General features: G+C 52.7%; 4 protein-coding genes across 27 annotated transcripts in view; 2 read left to right on the forward strand and 2 right to left on the reverse strand.

The window, feature by feature from the left end:
• ANAPC15 (anaphase promoting complex subunit 15) lies at positions 1-3,833 on the forward strand. Of its 8 annotated transcripts, none has more exons than XM_008517609.2 (5): positions 1-727; positions 2,152-2,281; positions 2,824-2,883; positions 3,195-3,332; positions 3,498-3,833. In XM_008517609.2, exons 1-5 carry the CDS (start codon positions 594-596, stop codon positions 3,543-3,545), a joined length of 510 nt encoding a protein of 169 aa, XP_008515831.2. In that variant the 5' UTR covers positions 1-593; the 3' UTR covers positions 3,546-3,833. The 8 variants fall into 8 exon arrangements, with proteins under 8 accessions (XP_008515831.2, XP_008515830.2, XP_070482145.1 ...); XM_008517608.2 differs by having other exon boundaries at positions 466-727; positions 3,486-3,833; XM_070626044.1 differs by having other exon boundaries at positions 591-727; positions 2,157-2,281.
• Positions 3,772-9,240, reverse strand: TOMT (transmembrane O-methyltransferase). 2 transcript variants are annotated; one of them, XM_008517607.2, is made up of 4 exons: positions 9,156-9,240; positions 6,614-6,889; positions 5,278-5,474; positions 3,772-4,814 (listed from the first exon to the last, which is right to left on the reverse strand). In XM_008517607.2, exons 2-4 carry the CDS (start codon positions 6,870-6,872, stop codon positions 4,494-4,496), a joined length of 777 nt encoding a protein of 258 aa, XP_008515829.2. In that variant the 5' UTR covers positions 6,873-6,889; positions 9,156-9,240; the 3' UTR covers positions 3,772-4,493. The 2 variants fall into 2 exon arrangements, with proteins under 2 accessions (XP_008515829.2, XP_070482128.1); XM_070626027.1 differs by lacking the exon at positions 9,156-9,240 and having other exon boundaries at positions 6,614-9,129.
• Positions 9,232-14,989, forward strand: LAMTOR1 (late endosomal/lysosomal adaptor, MAPK and MTOR activator 1). Of its 2 annotated transcripts, none has more exons than XM_008517606.2 (5): positions 9,232-9,470; positions 13,046-13,191; positions 13,436-13,513; positions 13,860-13,986; positions 14,358-14,989. In XM_008517606.2, the coding sequence occupies exons 1-5, from the start codon at positions 9,429-9,431 to the stop codon at positions 14,448-14,450; spliced, it is 486 nt and encodes a 161-aa protein (XP_008515828.1). In that variant the 5' UTR covers positions 9,232-9,428; the 3' UTR covers positions 14,451-14,989. The 2 variants fall into 2 exon arrangements, with proteins under 2 accessions (XP_008515828.1, XP_070482129.1); XM_070626028.1 differs by having other exon boundaries at positions 9,254-9,470; positions 14,130-14,989.
• Positions 11,092-20,456, reverse strand: part of LRRC51 (leucine rich repeat containing 51) — a 19,230-nt gene continuing 9,865 nt past the window's right edge. For 5 of the 15 annotated variants that reach the window (XM_070626036.1, XM_070626035.1, XM_070626038.1 and 2 more), the window contains 3 exons: positions 17,319-17,524; positions 16,236-16,384; positions 15,732-15,958 (listed from right to left, as the gene is read on the reverse strand). In XM_070626036.1, coding sequence (XP_070482137.1) covers positions 15,817-15,958; positions 16,236-16,384; positions 17,319-17,524 — 497 coding nt within the window. In that variant the 3' untranslated portion in view covers positions 15,732-15,816. Of the gene's footprint in view, positions 12,209-15,731; positions 15,977-16,235; positions 16,385-17,318; positions 17,525-20,456 lie in introns of those variants that run through there. The other 10 variants (XM_070626031.1, XM_070626033.1, XM_070626030.1 and 7 more) reach the window with 3 other exon arrangements.

Raw genomic sequence — 20,456 nt, forward strand, 5'->3', positions numbered from 1 at the left:
ATTCCCCAACAGCAGAATGCGGGAAGGCGGTGCTGGAGGTTTACTAGTCACTCAAGTTCTTGCATAATCTCAAATGCAGAACTGGACAATCTTAAGACCAGTGAGTTCACTGCGGGTCTGCAGCGTCTGGTTTCTCCACTAGACTGTGAAGTCTTTGGGAGGGGGACCATGTTCCTATACTTATCCCCAGCTTCTAGCAGAGCCTGGAATACAGTAGGGACTCAAATATTCCCGTTGAAGGCATATATAAATGAATGTATGCGCCGAAACGGGGAACTGAGGGTGAGAGAGGACAGATAGGAGGGGCGCAAAATCACCCAGCGATTCTGCGGTAGAAGCAGACTAATTTTCTTGGAACGCAGCGGAACAAACAGTCCTAGTACTAACACAATTTACTGCCAGCTACCGTATTTCTCAGCAGGGGTTGGGGAGCAAACACTGCTTGGAGCCAGAGGGGCGGGGTTAAATGGGTTGTTGGGGCGGCGCCAGGGTGGGGAATCCGATTGGCTGAGACGCAAAGCGGGGCCAACAGAGTAGGCGCGGCAAATCTCCACCCCGACAACGCGACTAAGGTGTACAACGTCACATCCGGTATGGTAGGCGGGAGAGGGAAACAAAAGGAGACCAAAGACGCATGCGTCTGGTGTGTCCCGGGTTCTGGCGGGTCCTTCCGCTCAGGCAGAGAGAAGTACTTCCGGGTCGCCGCGGGCTGCCGCCTCCCGGCGCGGTAAGTACAGAAGCACGGCTGCAAGGCTGCTGTCTCCTTGCCCCTTCCTTCCTCTTTCCCCAGGGAGACCCCGTCCCCCTGACTCGCCTCCTCGGAAGCTCCATTCAGACTTCTTTTAGCATTAAGGAGCTCCAGCTCATTGGCTGCTTCGTCGGAACTAAGCCCCACCCCGCCACACAAGATCCGTCACTTATTGGTGTCACTTCCTGTCACGCAGCATTTCTTCCAGTTAATTGGCCCTCCTCAGGCCCCGCTCCTTTCCCGTTTAGCAGCCCTATAAGGGCAAATGCCTGTCCGAATCCCGCCTCTGCCTTTTTCCTGTTGGTCAACTCCACAGTCATAAATAATAAGCAAAGAATCGGGGGGGTGGCTTTGCGGCGAGAGGTTGGGCTTGGCAATGCTCGGGCTCAGTCTGGCGTCTCAGTACTTTGGGACTGGAGGATGGGTGCTGTTGTGCCTGTTACACGGGCTCGGAAGCTGAGGTCCACAGAAGGGCAGCGGCTGGCCCCAGATCGGTCACATAAGTTAGGGCAAAAGCAGAACTTGCTGTAGATCCTTTTGTCTTCCTCATATCGTCTAGTGTCCGCCCTGGATCTCTCCCTCGGGGAGTTCTGTGCCCCAACTCACGGTGTGACCTAGAGCCAGCCAGTCGTTGGCTGTCGCTGGGGCTCAGTTTTCCTGTGAGTCGGAAGATTTTAATTCAGATTCTCTGGGACCTTCCTGGTTAGCTCCCTCAGCTGCTTAATCCGACCTGAATTTACTTGTTCTCTCACATGGTGGTTCATCCATTCAGCCTTCTATCTACTTATTTATCCATTTACTCATGCCTTTAGAATGTCTTACTGAACCACACTTAGACTTGGTAACCCACATTCCCACCCCCACCCCCGGTTTGGCTGTGGTTCATGAGAGAGATGCTTAGTGTCCTAAATTTCTGACACTTAGGTGGGTATGGTATGGACCTTCATAGAGGGGCAAAAAGGAGGTCTTCGTGTTTGAAGGAGGTAGGGTTTCAGTAGAGCCCAGCGATCTCTAATTTTCTGTACTTTTGTAATGCCAGTCTGCATTCTGCATTCCTACCTCTACATTTGGCTCCCGTTCTCTTCCCTCGTTGAACAGGTTACAAACAGCTTTCCTTATCCATAAAGTAAATTACTTATCAAAATAACTGTGAGGACGGTATAATAGTTATTATCCCCATTTTACAGATGAGGAAACAGGCTCAGAGAGGTTAAGTGACTCGGCCAAGGTCAAACAGCTAGTAAGTGGTAGACCCAGGACTCAAACCTGTGTCTGATTCCCATAGGGAAGGGCTGCTTCCCTGCTACCTCCCACTCCACCCCATCCCCACATCAAACTGTAAGCAAATAAAAACCAAAACCAAACACATCTGAGAGCTGGATTCATCTGACCCTTTCCCTCAGTCTAGGAGCCATGTCCACCTTGTTCCCCTCACTCTTCCCCCGTGTGACTGAGACACTGTGGTTTAATCTGGATCGACCTTGTGTGGAGGAGACAGAGCTGCAGCAGCAAGAACAGCAACATCAGGCCTGGGTGAGTGAGGACCTAGCACAGTGTTGGAGCCTCAGTCAGGGACCCCCTCTCCCTTCACTGGCCATGACCCAGCCTCTCTGGAGACCTGTCCTGGAGGAACTTTTTGCCTTAAGCTGGGAAGAATCAGACTGGGAGCTGGAGGGCCTAGATTCTCGTCTTTGTGTTACCCTAATTTGCGGGGGGACCATGGGACCTCCGGGCCAGACTGGAGCCCAGACTCTTTTCCCTAAAGCATAGGCAATAATAACTTTTACTATTTCTTGAGGACGTAGCAGTTGCCATGTTCTAGGCTGATAGTCTCTCACTTCACCCTCACCATAATCTTATGAGGAAACCAAGGCCCAGAGAGTTTACGTAGTTGGATCAAGTTCATAAATAAGTGGCAGGTGACAGGATAGAAAGGTATCAAATCTTCCTGAGAACTGGAGGGAAGCTTCTCTTCCACACTTGGGGGTCTTCTTGGGAGCAGGGTGGGCCAGTCCCATCCTGCTGACCTGCCCTGCTTGGGCCCTGGCCCTGCTCTCCTCCCCCTTTGGCCACAGCTCCAGAGCATCGCAGAGAAGGACAACAACCTGGTACCTATTGGCAAGCCAGCCTCGGAAGTGAGTAGCCCCAGCAGGTGGGACTTGTGTGGGGACTAAGGGTCTGTTCTAATTCTAAAGGTCCTGCCTCTGACCCTAGCGTAATTGTGGTCCTCAGCTCTGGGTGGAAGCCAGAAAGGGGAGCTAGAGGGGGTGGGCATTAGGCCCAGCACTAAGATCCTGCAGAACATACACCGGCCTGCTAGACTCAAGGAGGACAGGGTTGGGGAGTGGGGGTCATTCATTGGCCCCAGAGAGAGGCTCCAAGTGGGCCAGCCCTTGAACTGTCCAGGCAGGCCTGCAGAGCCTACAGGCTCTCCCCTACCTCACAGCACTATGACGATGAGGAAGAGGAAGATGAAGACGATGACGAAGATAGTGAAGAGGACTCAGAGGATGACGAGGACATGCAGGACATGGATGAGATGAATGACTACAATGAGTCACCTGATGATGGAGAGGTCAATGAGGTAGGTGGGGGTATGGGGGGGGTCTCTGCTCCTGGGCTCCTGCCCCTGACCTAACTGGTGGCCAGGAGGTGCAGACACCCTGGATCCAGGCAGGCACAGGATCTGGAACTGGGGCTGGCTGGGTGGCTGAGGCCCCTCCCCACCCACACCCAGCCTACTCTCCAGGTGGACATGGAAGGCAACGAACAGGATCAGGACCAGTGGATGATCTAGGTAGACAAGGCAGGGTGGCCTCAGGGAGAGTCCAGGCCGGTCCAACCTACCCTGCACCCGCTGCAGAACCAGCTGATTGCCCCAGTGCCTGAAAGCTCACCCTCGGGCACCTCCTCAGCTGCTGCCAGGACCTGGTCTCCTCGGCCCTTCCCAGGCCATCAGTCTGCCTTTGAACCCCCAGGGTCTGAGCCCACTTTGCCTTTCCGGCCAGTACCTCACTCCTTGGTTGCCATGTATAGTTTCTTTCTAACTCTTTAATAAAGACACAGGACTGGTTTTTTCCCCCCATGTCTATTTCCTATTTGTCGGTGGGCCCAAAGGAATCCAGCATCTTCTCTTGAGCTTTGGGGAGAGGGCACTCAAGGGACTTCAGGCAAACCTACTTGGCCACATGGGCAAGGGCTAGGGAAGGCCAGGGTGGCCCTGGCCCTAGGCTCAGGCTCCATTGCCATTTCCTCTGTCCCAGCTTGCACCCAGCCATTCCTGCAAGGCGTCTAACTTGGTGTTTACTGTCTCCTCTGATCCCACCCAGAATGGCACAAGCTGGGCAGGGCAGGCTTTCTGAGGCTCAGAGCTGGGAGGCCCCTGGAGTGCTCCCAGCTAGCTTCCTTGGTGTTAACAGAGCAAATTAAATCTCAGAGCAGGACAGGGACTCTCCTGGAGTCACCCAGCAAATCAGTGACAGGGCTGGGTTGGGAGCTCAGGCCTCTTGCCTGTCGGTCCATGGCTCTCTCTGGAAGGAGGGGGACCAGTGGGACCAAGCAGCCTGACAGAACTTGATGCCTCATGTCAGTGTGGAGCTGGAGTGGGGCAGAGGTGGGAATAGAGGCTCTCCAGCCCTGAGTCTAGCATGTGTCAGGCCACAAGCAGGGAGGGGAGGGAATGTTCTGAGGTCCTTGCTTGGGTGGGGGTGGGGGGGCCGCAGTAAGTACGCTCTGGGCCTGGACCTCAACCAGGCCCTGCATAGGTGAGCTGGGCTATGCCGTCCTTGATGGCAGGGAAGTCTGGGAGGCCAGTGTGATGGAGGCGGCAGCGGTAGCGGCCACAGCTCTTGGTGTACTGCAGGAAGCGGGGTGCACCAGGGAAGAGCACATGGTCAGCTAACACAGTGGCACCAGCTGGCAGCAGGGCGTGGGCCTCCAGCAGCTGCAAGTCCCGCAGGTAACATCGGGGCCGGTGTGCCAGGAGCACCAAGTCTGCCCGACTCAGCTGGTACTGGGTCCGTAGGCGTGGGATCACCTCCTCTGATCTACCCACGATGAGCTCTACCTGTGGGGGTGGGAGGAGCTGGAGGTGAGGGTGGGAGGGATTGTTCTCCAAAACCAGACCCCACCAGGATCTGGCTTACTTTATGCCAGGCCCTGGCCCAGGTCTCTACAAGTGTTCTCACATTTCCTCTGGCCTCAGAATCCAATGTGATTTCCATTCTGCCAGTGAAGAAGCTGAGATTCAGAGGATAAGAGCTTTGCTCAGGGTCACACAGCTAACAAGGCAGACTAAGGTTTGGACCCAGATTTGCTGGGCTCCAGAGACCTTTCCCTTAACTGCCGCTTTGTCATCTAGTGGCAAATATGTGCAAATGACTTTGAACAGGAGCTCACACGCCCTCCCACAGTCCCCTAAGTGGAGCTGCTTCCTTTTCCTAGGTGGGGTTCCTTCACAGGGGAGGCCTGGCCTGGGCAAGGCCTGGGGAAGCAGGGAAGAGACCAGGGTTGGGGAGGTGGGAGCTGACCGTGCGCTCGTCGAAGCCAGCCAGGCGGATGAGTTTTTCAGCCACTGCTGCTGTGCATGGGTCCTGCTCCACAGTGAGAAGGCGACCTCCAGGGGGCAGGGCACGGGCAATAAAGAGTGTGGAGTACGCGCAGTAGGTGCCCAGTTCCAGCACACTAGCGGGGGCCTTCTCTTCCACCAGCCGCATCAGGATCTGACCTATGGGGGAGATGGCTATTGAAGCAGACATGGGAGATGGATGCAGGGCCCCTGATAGAAACGGATCTCAAATGCCCACCTGCCTTACTGTAGCCCCCAACCAGCTGGGGTCTCATCTCTCTCCTGGACTATAGCCCCAGCTGCCCCACTGGTCCCCCTGTCCTCCAGGCTTGCCTCCTTCAGTCTAGTCTTCACACTAGCCACTAGGAATCTTTCTAACAAATCTGACACTATCACTCCCTGGTTCCTGTGATCCTAAAGGCCATTAGGATTGACCTTGGGATCCTCAGCCTGACACTCAGGACCTTCTTGCACCTGATCCTACCCTACCTCTCCAGTTTCAGCTCCCAATTCTTCCCAGCTGTAGCCTGTACTACAGCCATCCCAAACAACCAAGCCCAGAGTCAACCATGGTGGCTCATTCCTCCATGCCGCATTTGTACGTGTGGCTGGCTTTTCCCTTCCCCACCCCTATCCTCATCTGCCTGGCCAACTTGAAAGCAATCCTTCTAGGCTCAGTTCAAATGTTGCTTCCTCCAGGAGGGCCTGGACAGAAACAACTACCAGGCTTCTGAGAGACCATCTTCCAGGTTCCTGAGAGACCTTTGTTAGAGCTTCCAGTTTTATTCCCCCTTGTTTTGTTCATTGAATATCTTTCTAACCTTGAATGAATTTCAAAGAATTGAATGAATTTCTTAAATAAGACTTTAAAAGCACTTGTGCTGGGAGCTGGGACTCAGATCCAGGCAGACAGCTACCCTGAATGGGATGTGGGCCCCTCCATGGTGGGGAAGAAAGACTCATACACAGATAATTACGAAGTTATGGCTTATGTGCTGAGATGGTCATTCCCCTCTGTATTATGCCTCCTTTAGGCCAGCACTTGTGGCTGATTCGTCCCTGTGGCGTCTACCTCCTCCCCCAGTGCCTAGCGCATGCCTGGTACAAAAGAGGTGGCAATAAATGTTTGCTGGATTAATGAGTAACCTTGCCCAGCCCCCTCATTTCCAAAGGAGAAAAAGAGACCCATAGAAGATGAAGAACTTGCCCAGTCCACCCAGTAAGGCAGTGGCAGATCCCAGATCTTCCTTCACCGTCTTGGGGGTGCTGCCTGGAGCAGAAGGCTAGGGAACACTGACCTTTGATAGGCCCCATGTGGCTCAGGTACTCGCAGTGGCTACTCCAGTGGTCCAGGGTGGTGAGGATATGACCAGGGTCCCCAGGCAAGGTGTGGGTGAGGACATAGCTGAAGGCCCGCTCCTCAATCCGCAATCCTGACAGGCAGTCTCGGAGGCTCCGCAGCAAGACTGTGCGCACTAGCAGTCGAAAGTAGTGCCGGTACCGCACGAGCAATGTCACCACCAGTGGCAGGAAGGCCAGCGCGATGGCGGGCGACATGGTCCCTTACCTGGGCCCTGGGGTGGAGGGAGGCAGGGAGAAAAACTCAAACCCACCATTTGCCTGTCATTTGTGCAGCCCTTACCAGTAGCAGTTATTATCCCTATATTTTACAAACCATAGCTCAGAAAGGGTAAGTCTTTTGTCCAGAGTCACACAGCAGAACTGGGATTTGAATCCAAGTTGGTCTCATTCCAAGCCTGTGTACTTTCAAGGATTTCATGCTGGTCTAAGTTCAGCACCCAACCCCAAACCACCTCTTCCCACTTCCGAGCCCTGGTCCTATCTTCACCTTGCTTCCCCTACCTGTTTCCCCACATCTCTGTAGTGACCCCTTCTTCAAGACCCCCTTCACCAGTTCCCCTCTGAGATATTCTCCCCCACCTTGCCCCCTGCCTGCTTGATCTCCTCTGACCCATTACTTTGCAGCAAAAGAACACAGCTTTGTAGTGAGAAACGCCTTCAGTCACTGTGCTCTGCCTTAGTAAAAGGCAATCAAAACACTCCATAGGGTGTCAGGATAAGATTCCTTCCCACCCCAGGACTCTCCCTGGCTGCTCTTCCCTGGGGGTGAGAGGCGTCCTTGATTCTGTATTTCTTCTCTAGTCCTATCTCCCCTCCCCTGCATTCCCCTCATCTCCTGTTGCCTCTCAGAATTCCCTTCACAAGGATATACATACACATACACACAGCACACACTTCACCCCTACCCCCAGGCCTCTTCTCCCGGGCTCCCTATGGGGGATAAGTGCCCTCTCCTCTCCCATCCCCTGGACCATTCTCTCCCTCCTCCAGATCTGACCCTTGTGAGGCCCCTGGTGGTGGTGGGGACTAAAAATGAAAGTGAAGTTGTATCAATGGGTGTGAACAGGTGAGTGGCGATGTTGGGGAACCCACACTCTAAAGCCCTACTTACCTGAGCTGGAGACTCCTGCTTAGGGAAGATCAGAGCATAGGAGAGGAGGGGGAGTCGTTGTGAGCAAAGAACCCTGAGGCAGGCTGGACCTGCTCTCAATTATTGATGCTGAGGCTGCTGCTGTCACCTGAGACCTGCAGTTCAAGTTACTAGCCCCCGGGGATAAGCTGGAGCTGACTCTTACCCTTTGGGAGCCCACAAAGTACTTACAGAACTCCTCCAGGGTCTTGATTTGAGGGGTAATAAGAGCTACTGGGTTTGGTGACTCCACAACCCCTTGGATCATGACAAGGGGCATCGTTTGAGCCAAGGTGATAGGGAGGTTGTAATTAACTCATTAATTCAAAATTCAAGTCTTCTCTAAGCAAGTGCCAGGGCTTGGGTCCCAGAGAAGAGTCAGATACTGTCTCTGTCCTCCAGGAACTCGAAGTTTGGTAGAAGAGACTGACCCAAGAACAGAGAATGTGGTGCTTCATGAATACAGGGAATTGTTGGCTGTTTTGTGAACTGATGCATATCCAGATAGAACAGTGTGGCACATTGCACACTCTCACTGAATATTTGATTCAATAAATGAATGAATCAATGCTGGCTAGAGACTAAGCAGGAGAATATTGAGTCTTGAAGACACAAGGCAGACCCAATGAGGAGACTGTGACAGGCTACATGTACAAAATCCAGGAGGTCGATCGGGAAACTGCAAGTATTTCCCTATGGCTGGTGAGGCATCCAGCCAACCCCTCCAACACCACCACCACCACCACCACCACCTCCCCTCCCTCCAACCCCGCGCATTAAGTGGAAGACAGGTATCAGGCTCTGCAAGATCTTGAATGACAGACTTGGACCTGTGTTCAGGGTCCAAGAGAAGACATGGGATAGCTCTAAGAACAAGGCACTGATGGTCAGCTTCGCGTGTTAGATTACTATGGCTGCTGCAAAACAGCAGAACAGAAGAGATGCCTGAGGGCACGGAGATCTGTGAGGTGGCCTTTATCTCTATCAGGATTGAGCTCCACTCCACTTCGGCTTGTGAAGGTATAAAGTCACTTCTTCCATTCTCAGGTCCCCAGTCCAGACTGAGAATTCAGTTGGGCGCCACACCCTCCATGAGGGCCCTGACTTGGCGTGGGGAATTTGGGGCCAATGTGCGTAGACCCAGACTGGGCGTTCTAGGAGCATAGGGCCTGGATCCCACTCGTCTCCCGCATGGCATTCAGAAAAGCATATCATGATGGCATTTGGTATAAGTCGGCTCACTGGCCCAGAAGGGTGGCCACGCGAGCACATACTAGCACTCACTCGACGGCCTCTATGGCCCTTGATAGAGGACTGGATCTCAAAAACTGGGAAGGCGCTGAACTCACGTGATCCGCCTCTCCCTTTCCTCGCATCACGTGTCTGGAGTCTTGTCCCGCAGGGTACGCCTTCCCATTGGTTGGCGGTGATCACGCGGTGGGGGCGGGGCCGGAAGCCGGGGTTTCGGCCGCAGGGGCGGCAGCCAAGCGGCTCGCGGGAGGGGTAGGCGTGGGGGTGGGTGTTTGCTTGCTGGTTGCAGCCACGGGTCATGTGACCGGAAGGGCTCCTGACGGACGCCGTCCCTTCTCGGCGCGGCCTGAGCGCCCGGCCCGACCCCGGCCATGGGGTGCTGCTACAGCAGCGAGAACGAGGACTCGGACCAGGTGCGGCCGCAGCGGGCGGGGCTCGGGAATGAGGGCTGAGTCCCTAGGACATGGGGCCCGGAGAAAAGCCTGCTGAAGGACGGGAGCTGGACTGCGGGTCTCACTGAGTACGGAGGCCCGGAGGGGACAGATTACAGAGGGGACGGGCCGGGCTCCTACCTCTGTTAAAGCCCTAGTTCTCTCTACACAGTCCCCACCTTGGGGTGTGTAGCCAGCCGCCTGTCTCTCTTGCTCCTACCTCTTCCATGCCCCCGCTACCCTCAAGCCTTTACAGCTTCAAAGATCCTCAGCTTGGGTTCCTGGGAAGCACTCCCTTCCCAGCTTCCTGTGCCTTTTCTGTGCTTGTATTAACGGGCTTTGTGAATCCATTGTAGAGGTGGGTAAGCTGAGGCTCTTGTTAGTTTGTCCCGAGATGAATCAGGAATCTGGCTATCCTCTCAGTCCCTGGGGTTGCAGAAGGGAGGTCACTGTTGGTCTGGGGGCAGAGAAGGCCTCTGGAAGTTGGTGGTATTTGAGTTGCCCAGTGAAGGATTTAATAGACAATGAGGACATCGAGACGTGGGAAATTATTTGGGAAGCAACAAATCGGGTTTAACTTTGGCTGGACTGGAATAGAGAGAGAGGATGGGGAGCTCAGTTTGGCTTGCTCCAGTGCAGTTTTTGCCTGGGGCCTGAGGGTTCCTCTAGCTAGAGGGGTGCCTGTCCTGGGAATTTGGCTGTAGATCTGATCCCTTTGCAGGAAGGATTAGGCTGGGGAGACGTACAGTTTCAAATTCTCTTTCTTCCCCTTGGTGCATTCTCACTTCTCACCCCACTGTAATCCCTGCGCTGCCCATTTGACCTCCTCTGAGGAGGGGGAGACCTTTCCAAGGATGAAGTCTCGATCTGTTGGCCACTCATCTTTTAAGCCTGGGTTCTATATTTCAGCACATATTAGATACAGAGACAGTAGAAAGGTTTCGGCAAGTAGCTCAGAGTCTAGTGGGGTGGATGGGCACAGAAATGGATTATATCACTGGTACTTGGGAAGTAGGTCTTTCCCCAGTGACTCAACCTATTTTGGGGTAGTATGGAAAGCTCGGAAAAATGTCATTTATTTGGGAGGCATGGGTGGCTCCTGGGCCTCATTAATTCTCCAAACACGCAGTGAACACATACTCATATTTCCTTTGCCTTATGTAGGCATGCCTCATGGCCAATACCTCTCACTTCACTCTAGCCTGTTAGAGAAGGAGACAATATCCCTGCCTACTGGGACAGCTGTGGCCTAGTGGGAAACTGTCCCTTAAAGCATCATATGGACTCTTGCAGAGAATGAGTTAGGAATGGTTAATGCCCTGTGAGAAAAGACACCAGCTTCTGGTTGGGAGAACTGGGCTTGCTGCTCTCCTGAGTCTCCACCTTCCCCTTGATGGGCTCTGGCTTCTGTTTCTAGCCCCCAGAGATGGTGCTGGATCAGGGCTGGGTGATTTGAGGTCTCATGTGGCAAACGTCTACTTACTGGTGTACAAGCCATAACCTTTCACTATCCCAAAGTTCCTCTTTCAGCTTTTGGGCAGGCCCCTCTCCCACTTTCATCTCTGCGCCTCTGTTAGAATAATAAAAAGAAATGTACATCACATGACAGTTTTCAAAGGCCTTTTACAGTTATCTCATTTGACTCTTGCCAAACATCTCTCATATAGGTACTGGTTATGTCTATTTAAAGATGGAAAAAGTTCACACAGGCTAAGTGATTTAGCCAAGACTGCAAAGCTGGGAAGCGTCATAGCTCAGGTGTTTTGATACCAAGCCGTATGGTTTATCCATTGGGCCAAGCGGTCTCTTCCAGCTGTACCCACAGACCAGGTGGCCAGTCGTGGGCAGGCCACATATGTGTCTGTGCTAGGGTTACAGTGAAACCCTGACTCTTGGGTTGACATTGACTCAGGGACAAACCTTGGTGTGAAAAACCTCCCCTGTGCTCCACTTGCCCTTTGGGGATAGGGTATTATTTGTCCACTCTGATGGGGGTAGCCTGGCCTCTTCTGGGACTCTCAGTCTCAGGAAAACCACCTTGTTCTTGAAGAACCCCTGATAGGGGAGAAACTGCCCTGTCCTCCAGGAAGATCTGTCTGAAGTGGGGCTGGAGGAAGGAAGAACACAGAGGAAGCAAACTCAGACTTCATTGCAGAGCCAGCTTTCCTTAGGGACAGTTTATTCTTTGGCAACATTTTGTCTTTCTAGCTCTTTAATACTTAGCCTGTGTTTTAGGGAGGAGAAGGGGTCTCTAGGAGTTGGGAGGTGATGGGACAGAGGCCCACAGGCTGTTGGGAACTGAGGATACTGCAACAACTTTGGCTTAAGAAGGAAGAGTAATGTGGAAAGGCTGGGCCTGCCTTGGGTGGGGCAGGCAGGGTAGGAGGAAGTGGCCCTCTGTAAGGAGAGTTGTGGCATTGTGGGCAGGGGAGCTGGGAGCCTGCAGTGGGAAAGTCTGTGGTAGGAACTGAGATAGGCCTAGAATGGAGCACTGAGGAGTCTGGTGGTCTGGCACTGAGGGTTGGTGAGTCAGCATTAGCCAGGATGGGCCCCTTGTCCTTAGCTTTGTCCTGGGCACCTTTGCTCTTTATGGCTTGGATAGATACCCAGCAGCTCTGCTTATCCAATTTGCAGTGGACACAAAGCCAGCAGGGATTTGCAGCAGATGGGCTCAATGCAGGGTCATATCCAGAGAGATTGCAGTAGATGAGAACAAGGGACTGAAACAGGACAAGGAGAAATACACAGAATTATACAGGACCAGGGAGACTTGGTTTGGCCCCAGGTAGTTCTGAGGGTTGTGATTATCAGTGTAGGCTAGCAGTAATAGGGCTGTGGAAAATTGTGAAGCCAAACACATAGAGGTGTGGTGGCTTGGCAAGGGAGGGAACAGCTCCACTGTTCAGGTCAGGTTGGGATACACCAGGTGCACCAAGTTTGGTTGTGGGGGCCCATACAAAGAGAGCATCAGAGAGGAGAGTGAACACCTGAGAGTAGAAGGGACCTGCCCTCAGGAAGGGAGCACACTTGGACTGTGTGACCCAGAGGCTGTGACTGGGACTCCTGCCCTGAGATAATGTGAGGAATGGCCATTGAGAAGTTGGGCTTGCTTTCCCTTGGGGCTTAGGGCCTTGTCTGGCCTCCCAGGACCTCTCCATCCTAGGAGCAGATAGCCTTGCTGGGGAGGGCCATTCTTGGGCTCCTGACTTGCATCAGTTTCCCCTCTAGACACCACTCCTCTGGCTTCCCACCTCCTCGAGTTTCTAGCCTCCAGTACCCTTTCTCTACCAGGTGCTGGACTATTTTCTGAAGCACTAGGGCTGTTACTGAATACCTGCTTTATGCCTCTGTCCACCTTTTTCAGGGCCTCTAGGCTCCCAAGTTGCAGGCAGGAACTGAGTCTTAGCTGATATTCCATACAGCTGGGCACTTGGAATATCCCCAATAAAAATATTTTTTGGTGCTTAAAGGTCAGCACTGGGCTGGGAGGAGAGCCCAGGAAAGGCAGGTTGGACTAAGGGCCCTGGGGCTGACTTCTCCCCCATGGCCTCTCCTAGGACCGAGAGGAGAGGAAGCTGCTGCTGGACCCTAGCAGCCCCCCAACCAAAGCCCTCAATGGAGCCGAGCCCAACTACCACAGCCTACCTTCTGCTCGCACAGATGAGCAGGCGCTGCTCTCCTCCATCCTTGCTAAGACAGCCAGGTGAGAACCACAGGACCAAGCCTGGGGCAGAGCTCCTCCATCCGTGTTAAAGGTTAGGATAGAGGGAGCTGGGCCCGGGACATGGGGGATGGGACAGAGTCGGGGGGAGAGGTACCTCTGGGCCCAGCCCTGCTCCAGTGGGCAGGTGGGGACACTGGTGTCAGATAGCCCTAGAGTTAGCACTTGACAGCGTCTGTCCCTCTCAAAGCACCTGTCATGTCCTCTCTACCTCCTCTCCCCAAAGCAACATCATTGACGTGTCTGCTGCTGACTCCCAGGGAATGGAGCAGCATGAGTACATGGACCGGGCAAGGCAGTACAGGTGAGCACCTGACCAGCTGGGGACCCTCAGGCTACTTGGGCTCTTCTCTGCCCCTTCATCCCTGATCCAGCTTTGGAGCCTAGGCCCCAGTCTAGGCTCTCCATTTCGGTGCAGCTCAGGAGACCACCACAAATCACTCGGCCACCTCAGTAGATGTTCATGTCAGCCCTTTTTGCCCTGTGACACCCAAGGGTGCGGGGGCCAAGGCAGGTGGCCCCAGAGTGAGTTTGTGGTGAGCTGAGGACCTGTCACCCTGCTTCTCTGGCCCGAGGGAGTGAGGCTTGCCTGGGCTGGGCTGGGCAGACTGTGGCCTGACTGCCCACCCTCACCCCTCCCTCTTGGCCAGCACCCGCTTGGCTGTGCTGAGCAGCAGCCTGACCCACTGGAAGAAGCTGCCACCACTGCCATCTCTCACCAGCCAGCCCCACCAAGTGCTGGCCAGCGAGCCCATTCCCTTCTCCGACTTGCAGCAGGTGAGTCACCCCTCGCCCCCGCCTTCCCCATTTCTACTCTGGCCAGGCTGTGGCAGAGGGCTCACCCTCTCTGCCTCAGAGGAGGTAGGGAAGTGGAGTGAGGGAGCCTGGTAGCTTCTGGGCCCCACTCACTCCCACCTCAGTCTCATTTTTTCTTTCCTCCCTCTCGCTTCCCCTCAACCTTTATTCTCTTTGTCCTCTTTGGTCTTTTCCTTCTGTCTTTCTCATCCCTGCCTTTCTCTTTGGCTTCCTGTCCCCCATCATCCCCTCCTCTCTCCTGTTTCACTATCCAATTCCCCTCCCTCTGCTTTCTGGATCTCCCTTCTCACTGTCTCTCTCTGTTCCTCTCCTCCCCGGTCCCTCTGTCTCAGGTCTCCAGGATAGCTGCTTATGCCTACAGTGCACTTTCTCAAATCCGTGTGGACGCAAAAGAGGAGCTGGTTGTACAGTTTGGGATCCCATGAAGAGAGGGGTCCTTGGACAGCTCTTCTCCTCTCTTCACCCCGTCTCCACCCTGCCTCCCCTGGCCCCCCAGCCTCACTGCGGCTTATACAGTACCCTAACCTGCTACTAATCACAGAGAAGAATGTGGAGGCGGAGAAGAGCAAGGCTAGAAGCCTGAGCAAGTGAGGATGGAGCAAGGGAGGGTAGAACCATTTGGGACTAGCCTTCGAAGCCCTGGCCAGGGGTGGGGTGGGGTCAAAAGGACAGGGCTTGATAGGTCTTCACTGTCACTGGGGAGGTGGAGGTACCACTGTGAGGGTGATCATTAGGGGGCCTATGCGGGCCCCCTTCCCACCCTTTCTCTTAGCCTCACTCCTGTCCCCTGCTCCCTGACTTGGTGCTCGCATGCACCTCACTAGGGTTTGTGACCAGGGTCTGGACAAGCTTGCATTTGAATGAATTGAGTTTGTATTTCTAGCACCCTGGGTTTTTACATGTTTGGGGTTTTTTCGGTTTTGTTTTGGTTTGTCACCCTCGATAAAGGAAGTGTATTCATCTGTGTGCTGGTTCCAGCCCCTCTGTCCTGCCCACCACCTTACTGCTTTTGGCTACTCAAGTCTGTGAGTAGCAAGATGGATGAGGGGGAGGGGGGCATCTTCTAGGGGGCACTAAGAGGGATCCAGGAGATAAGGGTTCAGGTCTTAGCTGAGACTCAGGCTGAGCTAACTCATATTGGATTAAGACTGTGCTTGTCCCTTCTCCAGTGATGGGAACACTGTCAAAGCTCAACAAACTTGAATCTGAGGCAGCTGTCACTGATGGGGGCCCTGCCTCAGGCTCAGTGGAATTCCCAGCAAGCCCGGTGGTGGGGAGGGGTGCAGGCAGACCAGGAGCGCCTAATACGGAGCCAGCAAGCCAGTGTTTTCAAGCAGAAGATTCTTTTTATCAAATGAAGTCTCAAGCAGAATCCCAACATATAAAACATCAAGAGTGGAACTATTCTGATCTGATTGAAGTGGGGTTCAGGGATCACAGCCCATCTCCTTAGCCTCCTGTCATGGAGGCATCTCCACAAGACCTTGATGCTCTATAAAGCAACTCTAACCCCAGGATGTCTGAGCTGAAGAGTAAAAAAGGGCTCAGAGAGGTTAGAAAGTTTCCCAAGGCCATGCAGTAAACCCACATCCCCTGTGTCCCAGGCCCAGGGGCCTTCCCCCCCCAACCCCCGCCTTCAGTGAAGTAAGGCCAGAGCTACTGGCAGTTGCCCGAGTTGGACAGCATTTTTACATGGTACAAGTGGCTTCTGATCTGAACAGCTCAACTCGTTTATTATCAAACCAAACTGGTCATCTTTGGGCCTTTAGGACTGCTGGGGTCCTCGGAACCTCACAGTGTATTCTGCTTGATCCGGACCTTCTTGGGCTTGATGTTCATGCGTTTCCACACTTCAGCTGTGGTGCGGTCTGCTTTGGTGACCCCACTGAAGTCGAACGTGGTGACACAGGGCAGGGTGCACAGCACATATTGCCTGTGGGGAAGACTCGGGCTGGGGGCCAGCCCCCCAACCAGAACCCCTTTCGCCCTCCAACCAGTTGCTGCTATCTCCCCTGGCTGCAAGGAATGGAGGGACTTCAGTATAGTTTGAGGGAGACTGAGTTTATCCTGACTGATAGCAAGAAATGCTTAAAGGTCTCTACACCCTGCCCTGATCCCAGCATGGCAGAAGGATGGTGCTGGATTTCTTGTCTCCCTTCCTCCTTCTGGAGAGCCCAGCTGGAGCCTAGCTCCAGGGGTAGAGCACTTACCTATACCCCTTCTCTTCCTCTATGGGGTTCCCATGGAGTGTCAGGCTCCGGAGCCGAGGGAGGACAGCCAGCTTATTCACCTCTCCCAGGCGCTGGATGCTGTTGCCATGAAGATAGAGAACACTCAGGTTGAAGAAGGTTGTCAGGACCTGTTGGGGAAGGAAACCAAAAGCCAGGCTGGACGGGGCCCTGGATCCATGCTCAGGACTGACTTGCAGGCAGAGAAAGACGAGTTTGGGGAACAACTTGTCCTCCACCCCCGCTCCCCTATGGCCATACTAGATGACTCCAACCTACTTTCATTTACCTTTGAAGGGGTACAGGGGCATCACACTGACACAGAGCTGTGATCTGACAGGCAGGAAGGATGGACCTGCATCCTGGCACTGCCACTGGCTTCCTAGGTGACTGGGCTCTCCTGCCTGTCTCTGAGCCTTAGCTGCTCCTTCACTGAAGACCCTTCTAGCTTTGGTGACCTAAGATTCTATCACAACAGGGGACAGGGATACAGAGCATCATGCTAGGGACATAAGAGCTTTTAAAATGGTAGTTAAATTGAGATCACTATACCCTGGGGAACAGTTTCCAAGTCGTGCTCTAGCTCCTGTCCCCTCTAACAAGGATCTAGACAAGAAGGGGCCAGTTTTGTTTATTTCTTAAAACTTGAGTCAGAGTTTTGGGAAGTGCTGTGCTTTTACTACCTACCTCTTCCACAGAAGAACTCGACTCAAGGCACAGCGGGTGCCTGGTAAGGAGAGCTACAATTTTACTTCAGCCTGCTATGTGCTGGTTGGTTTTCATACATTCTCATTTAATCCTCAGAAAGCCTTTATGATGCTTGCATATTATTCCCATTTTTTAGACAGAGAGGCTGAGGTTTTCAAAGGTTAGGTAGCTTGCTCCAAATCATGAGGCAAATCTAGGATTTGAACCTCCATCTGTCTGAGTCCACAGCCATGTGCTTTGCACAGCACCATGCTGCCTCACTACTTCCTTGATAGTATGTGGGAGGTGGCGAGGCGGGGGGCTGGACAAGGTGGCTTCAGGCCCACCTTGACTGGACTCCCAGGACTGGGAACTCACAGGGTCAATGGAAGTCAGGTCATTGAAGGACAGGTCGATCCAGGCCAGCTTCTCTGGATGCTCCAGCAGCTGTGAAACCACATGGCTGAAGTCTTTCAGATCATTGAGGACATTGTTGTTCAGCCACAGGGACTGGGTCAGTGACTTCCCTGACTTTGAGTGCCTTAGTGGTCGTAGCCCTCTCCTTGGCTCCTCGCTTGTCAGATCTGTGGGAACAAAGTGAGGCTTGGATAGATCATCTTTGCCTTTCTGGCTCTGTGGGGTGGAAGGGACAGAGCTGGAAGGATTAGCAGCCTAACCTGTAGCTGGAGGGGCTGGTAGGGCCTTGCCCTATGCTTGAGTCCAGTGTGACTCTATCTGCTGTCAGCTCAGGACCCTGTCCCACAGATCCCAGCAGTCAGAGTAAGCTTGGACTAAGGGCCAAAGACTTCCCAAACCTTAGGTGTGGGTCACATGCTCCTCTCATGACTGTTGTATCATTGGGTCGTCTGAATACATGAGAGTTGGGGGGCAAATCTATTCCCATTTTATAGATAAAGAAACTAAGAACTAGAGGTGTTGAGCTTGAACCAAGATGATAGCAAAAAATCTAGAATATCTACTGGTAGAGCCTATAGAATTCACTTCAGTGTAACAAACTGATGTCTGGTCTTTCTTTAATATTGAGCAACTGCTATGTGGCAGATGCTGGATATACAATAGTGAGAAAAATGAGAGACAGTCCATGCCAAGCTCTGTATGAGTAATAGGGCAGGGATGAAGCAGATATTTGTGCCTTGGAGGAGCTCACAAGGGCAAGATGGAAACAAACTGGCAATATAGTGTGATCAATGCCATTTAAGTCAAGGAAGTGTAGAACTGGGGCTCCTAACCCAGTCTGGGAGCTGACGGAAGTTTCCCAGGGAAGGTAAAGCCTGAGCTGGATTTCAGTGGGTTAGGAGATGTTAACAAGGCAAGGGTGGAAAGTGTGAGAACAGCATGAGCAAAGAGGTGTGGAACAGCGTGGGCACACGTGCATGTGCTGCACAAGGGGGCAAGGAGGAAAAAGACGAGGACCCTTGAATGTCAGGCTGAGTATCTTGGACTTCATCCCATAGGTGATGGGAAGTCACTGGAGGGTTTAAAGCAAAGGAGAGGATTCAAATCTTTCATTTCAGAGAGGTCACTCTGAAGCTTTAGTGTGGAGTATGGATTTTAGGGAGTGGGTGGGACTGGAAGACCAATTTGGTTCTTTCAGTCATCTAAGCAAGAGATGAGAGGGATGATCAGCATGACTTGATGGCTGACTGGAGGTAACGGTAGAATAATATTCAAGGGTGTTGTCCAGTTTCTTCAAGGGTGACTGGGCAGATGCCAGTTCTATGAACTGAATCAGAATTAGAACAAGAGACACAGGGTTGGGAAAGTGATGAGTTCAACTTGGCCTTGGTGTGTCTGAGGTTCCTATAGTACAAAAAGGTGGAGAAGCCAAGTAGGCAGTTGGATATGAAGGTCTGAAGCTCGGGGGACACACCTGAGAATTGTTAGCAGAGAGGGTGTATAAGTTAGAGAAATAGATGAGATTTTTCAAGGAGAGTGAGAGGTGACAGGAGGGACAAGAAGGAAGGAGAGTCCCTTAAAGAATTTAAATAAATAATCAGAGGAGGACAGGGAAAACCAGGAGAGAATAGTTGTAAAGATGCTCAGGGAGTCCATAGTTTATAAGAGTGAGTTTCAGGGAGATAAGGACTGAAAAGTAATTTTGGCACCTCAGAAGTCCCTGGTGACCTTGGTCAGGGCTATTTCAATGAAATGGCAAGGGCCAGGAGACAGAAGCTAGACTGGAGTGAATTCAAGAGTGAATGGAACGTAAGGAAATATAAGCAGGTAGCATAAATAACGCCCTCAGAGTTTGGTTGAGGAGAACGGAGTAATGTTAGAACCCATTTGTATGGATTTACACCCCTCCCACCCGGCCCCACCTTTTGACAGATGAGATCCAGACAGAGGAAGGGCCCTGCCCAAGCTCATAGTCAGTGAGTGGCAGAGTCAGAACCAGACACCAGCTCTGGCTGAGGTGACTGTATTTTTCCTCTTGTCCCTAAGCCTTTGGTTACTTGTCTACAGCTGCTTCCGGGGAAGTATTTAGTATTCCACAAACCTGGCCAGCCTGTCTTCACCCTCCCCTCAGCTCTTACTGGATACACTTCCTCTCTTTCACCCCCTCCCAATGTTAACTTCCTCTCCTGCTCAGGTGCAGGTTGGGCAGCATCCACCAGATGGCTCTCTGCCTTAGTCCTGGAGTGAGCAGGACCGGTAATTGGGGCTTGAGGTGGGGGGAAGGTGGCAGAAGGGTACTGAACAGGGTACCCCAGCTCATGGATAAATTCCTAATCCTGCTCCCCAGCCTCACATCTCCTGACCGCAACTCTGAAATGAAATGACAAAAATGAATAAAAGTTAAGGTCAAAATAAGCTCACATAATGGACTAGCATCCAGTCTGATGAGGCAGCAGCTTGGGGAATGCCACCAAGCCTGGGCTGATCCCGAGCTCAGAGGGAGCTACTGGTGGGATGGCACTGCCTAAAACTTGAGGCTGCCTGGGGCTGTTGTTATCAAGGGTGGAATAGCGTGTGCAGGCCGCTCCACGTTACTGCTCCCCTCAGACTCCACCAGGGCACTGCACTGCCTGAGGATTGGTTGAAGCTGCCTTGTTCAGAGTAGGCCAAAGCAGGTCTGGAAACGGCCACAGATATCAACACTCAGAGAACTGGGGGTGGACCAGCCCCAGGAAGACCTGGGAAAAACACGATCCTGTCTTCTTATCTCCAAAGGGTTGCCATGCAACTTTTTCCATGTGTCCCCAGAAGGCAGGAGTTAGTATGATATGAAGAAATTCCTTGTGTCATCCCTTACCCCATAATGGAAGGAGTTGGTAGGTGAGTGGGGTAGGGGACTCCCTTAACTGGAGGTTAGTGAGCAGAAGTTAGAGGACTATAGGTTGGAGTCAGTACAGATTAGATGCCTTCGGAAGTCACTACCATTTCAGATTCTATGATCCATCTGTTGATTAATTTAGCAAATAGTGTACTAGTACCCCCAAACTCTACCCTGTCTTCTAACGCCTATTTTATTTTATTTATTTTTTGTTTGTTTTT

This window comes from Equus przewalskii, chromosome 6 (assembly GCF_037783145.1).
Source record: "Equus przewalskii isolate Varuska chromosome 6, EquPr2, whole genome shotgun sequence".
NCBI classification, from domain to species: Eukaryota; Metazoa; Chordata; class Mammalia; order Perissodactyla; family Equidae; genus Equus; species Equus przewalskii.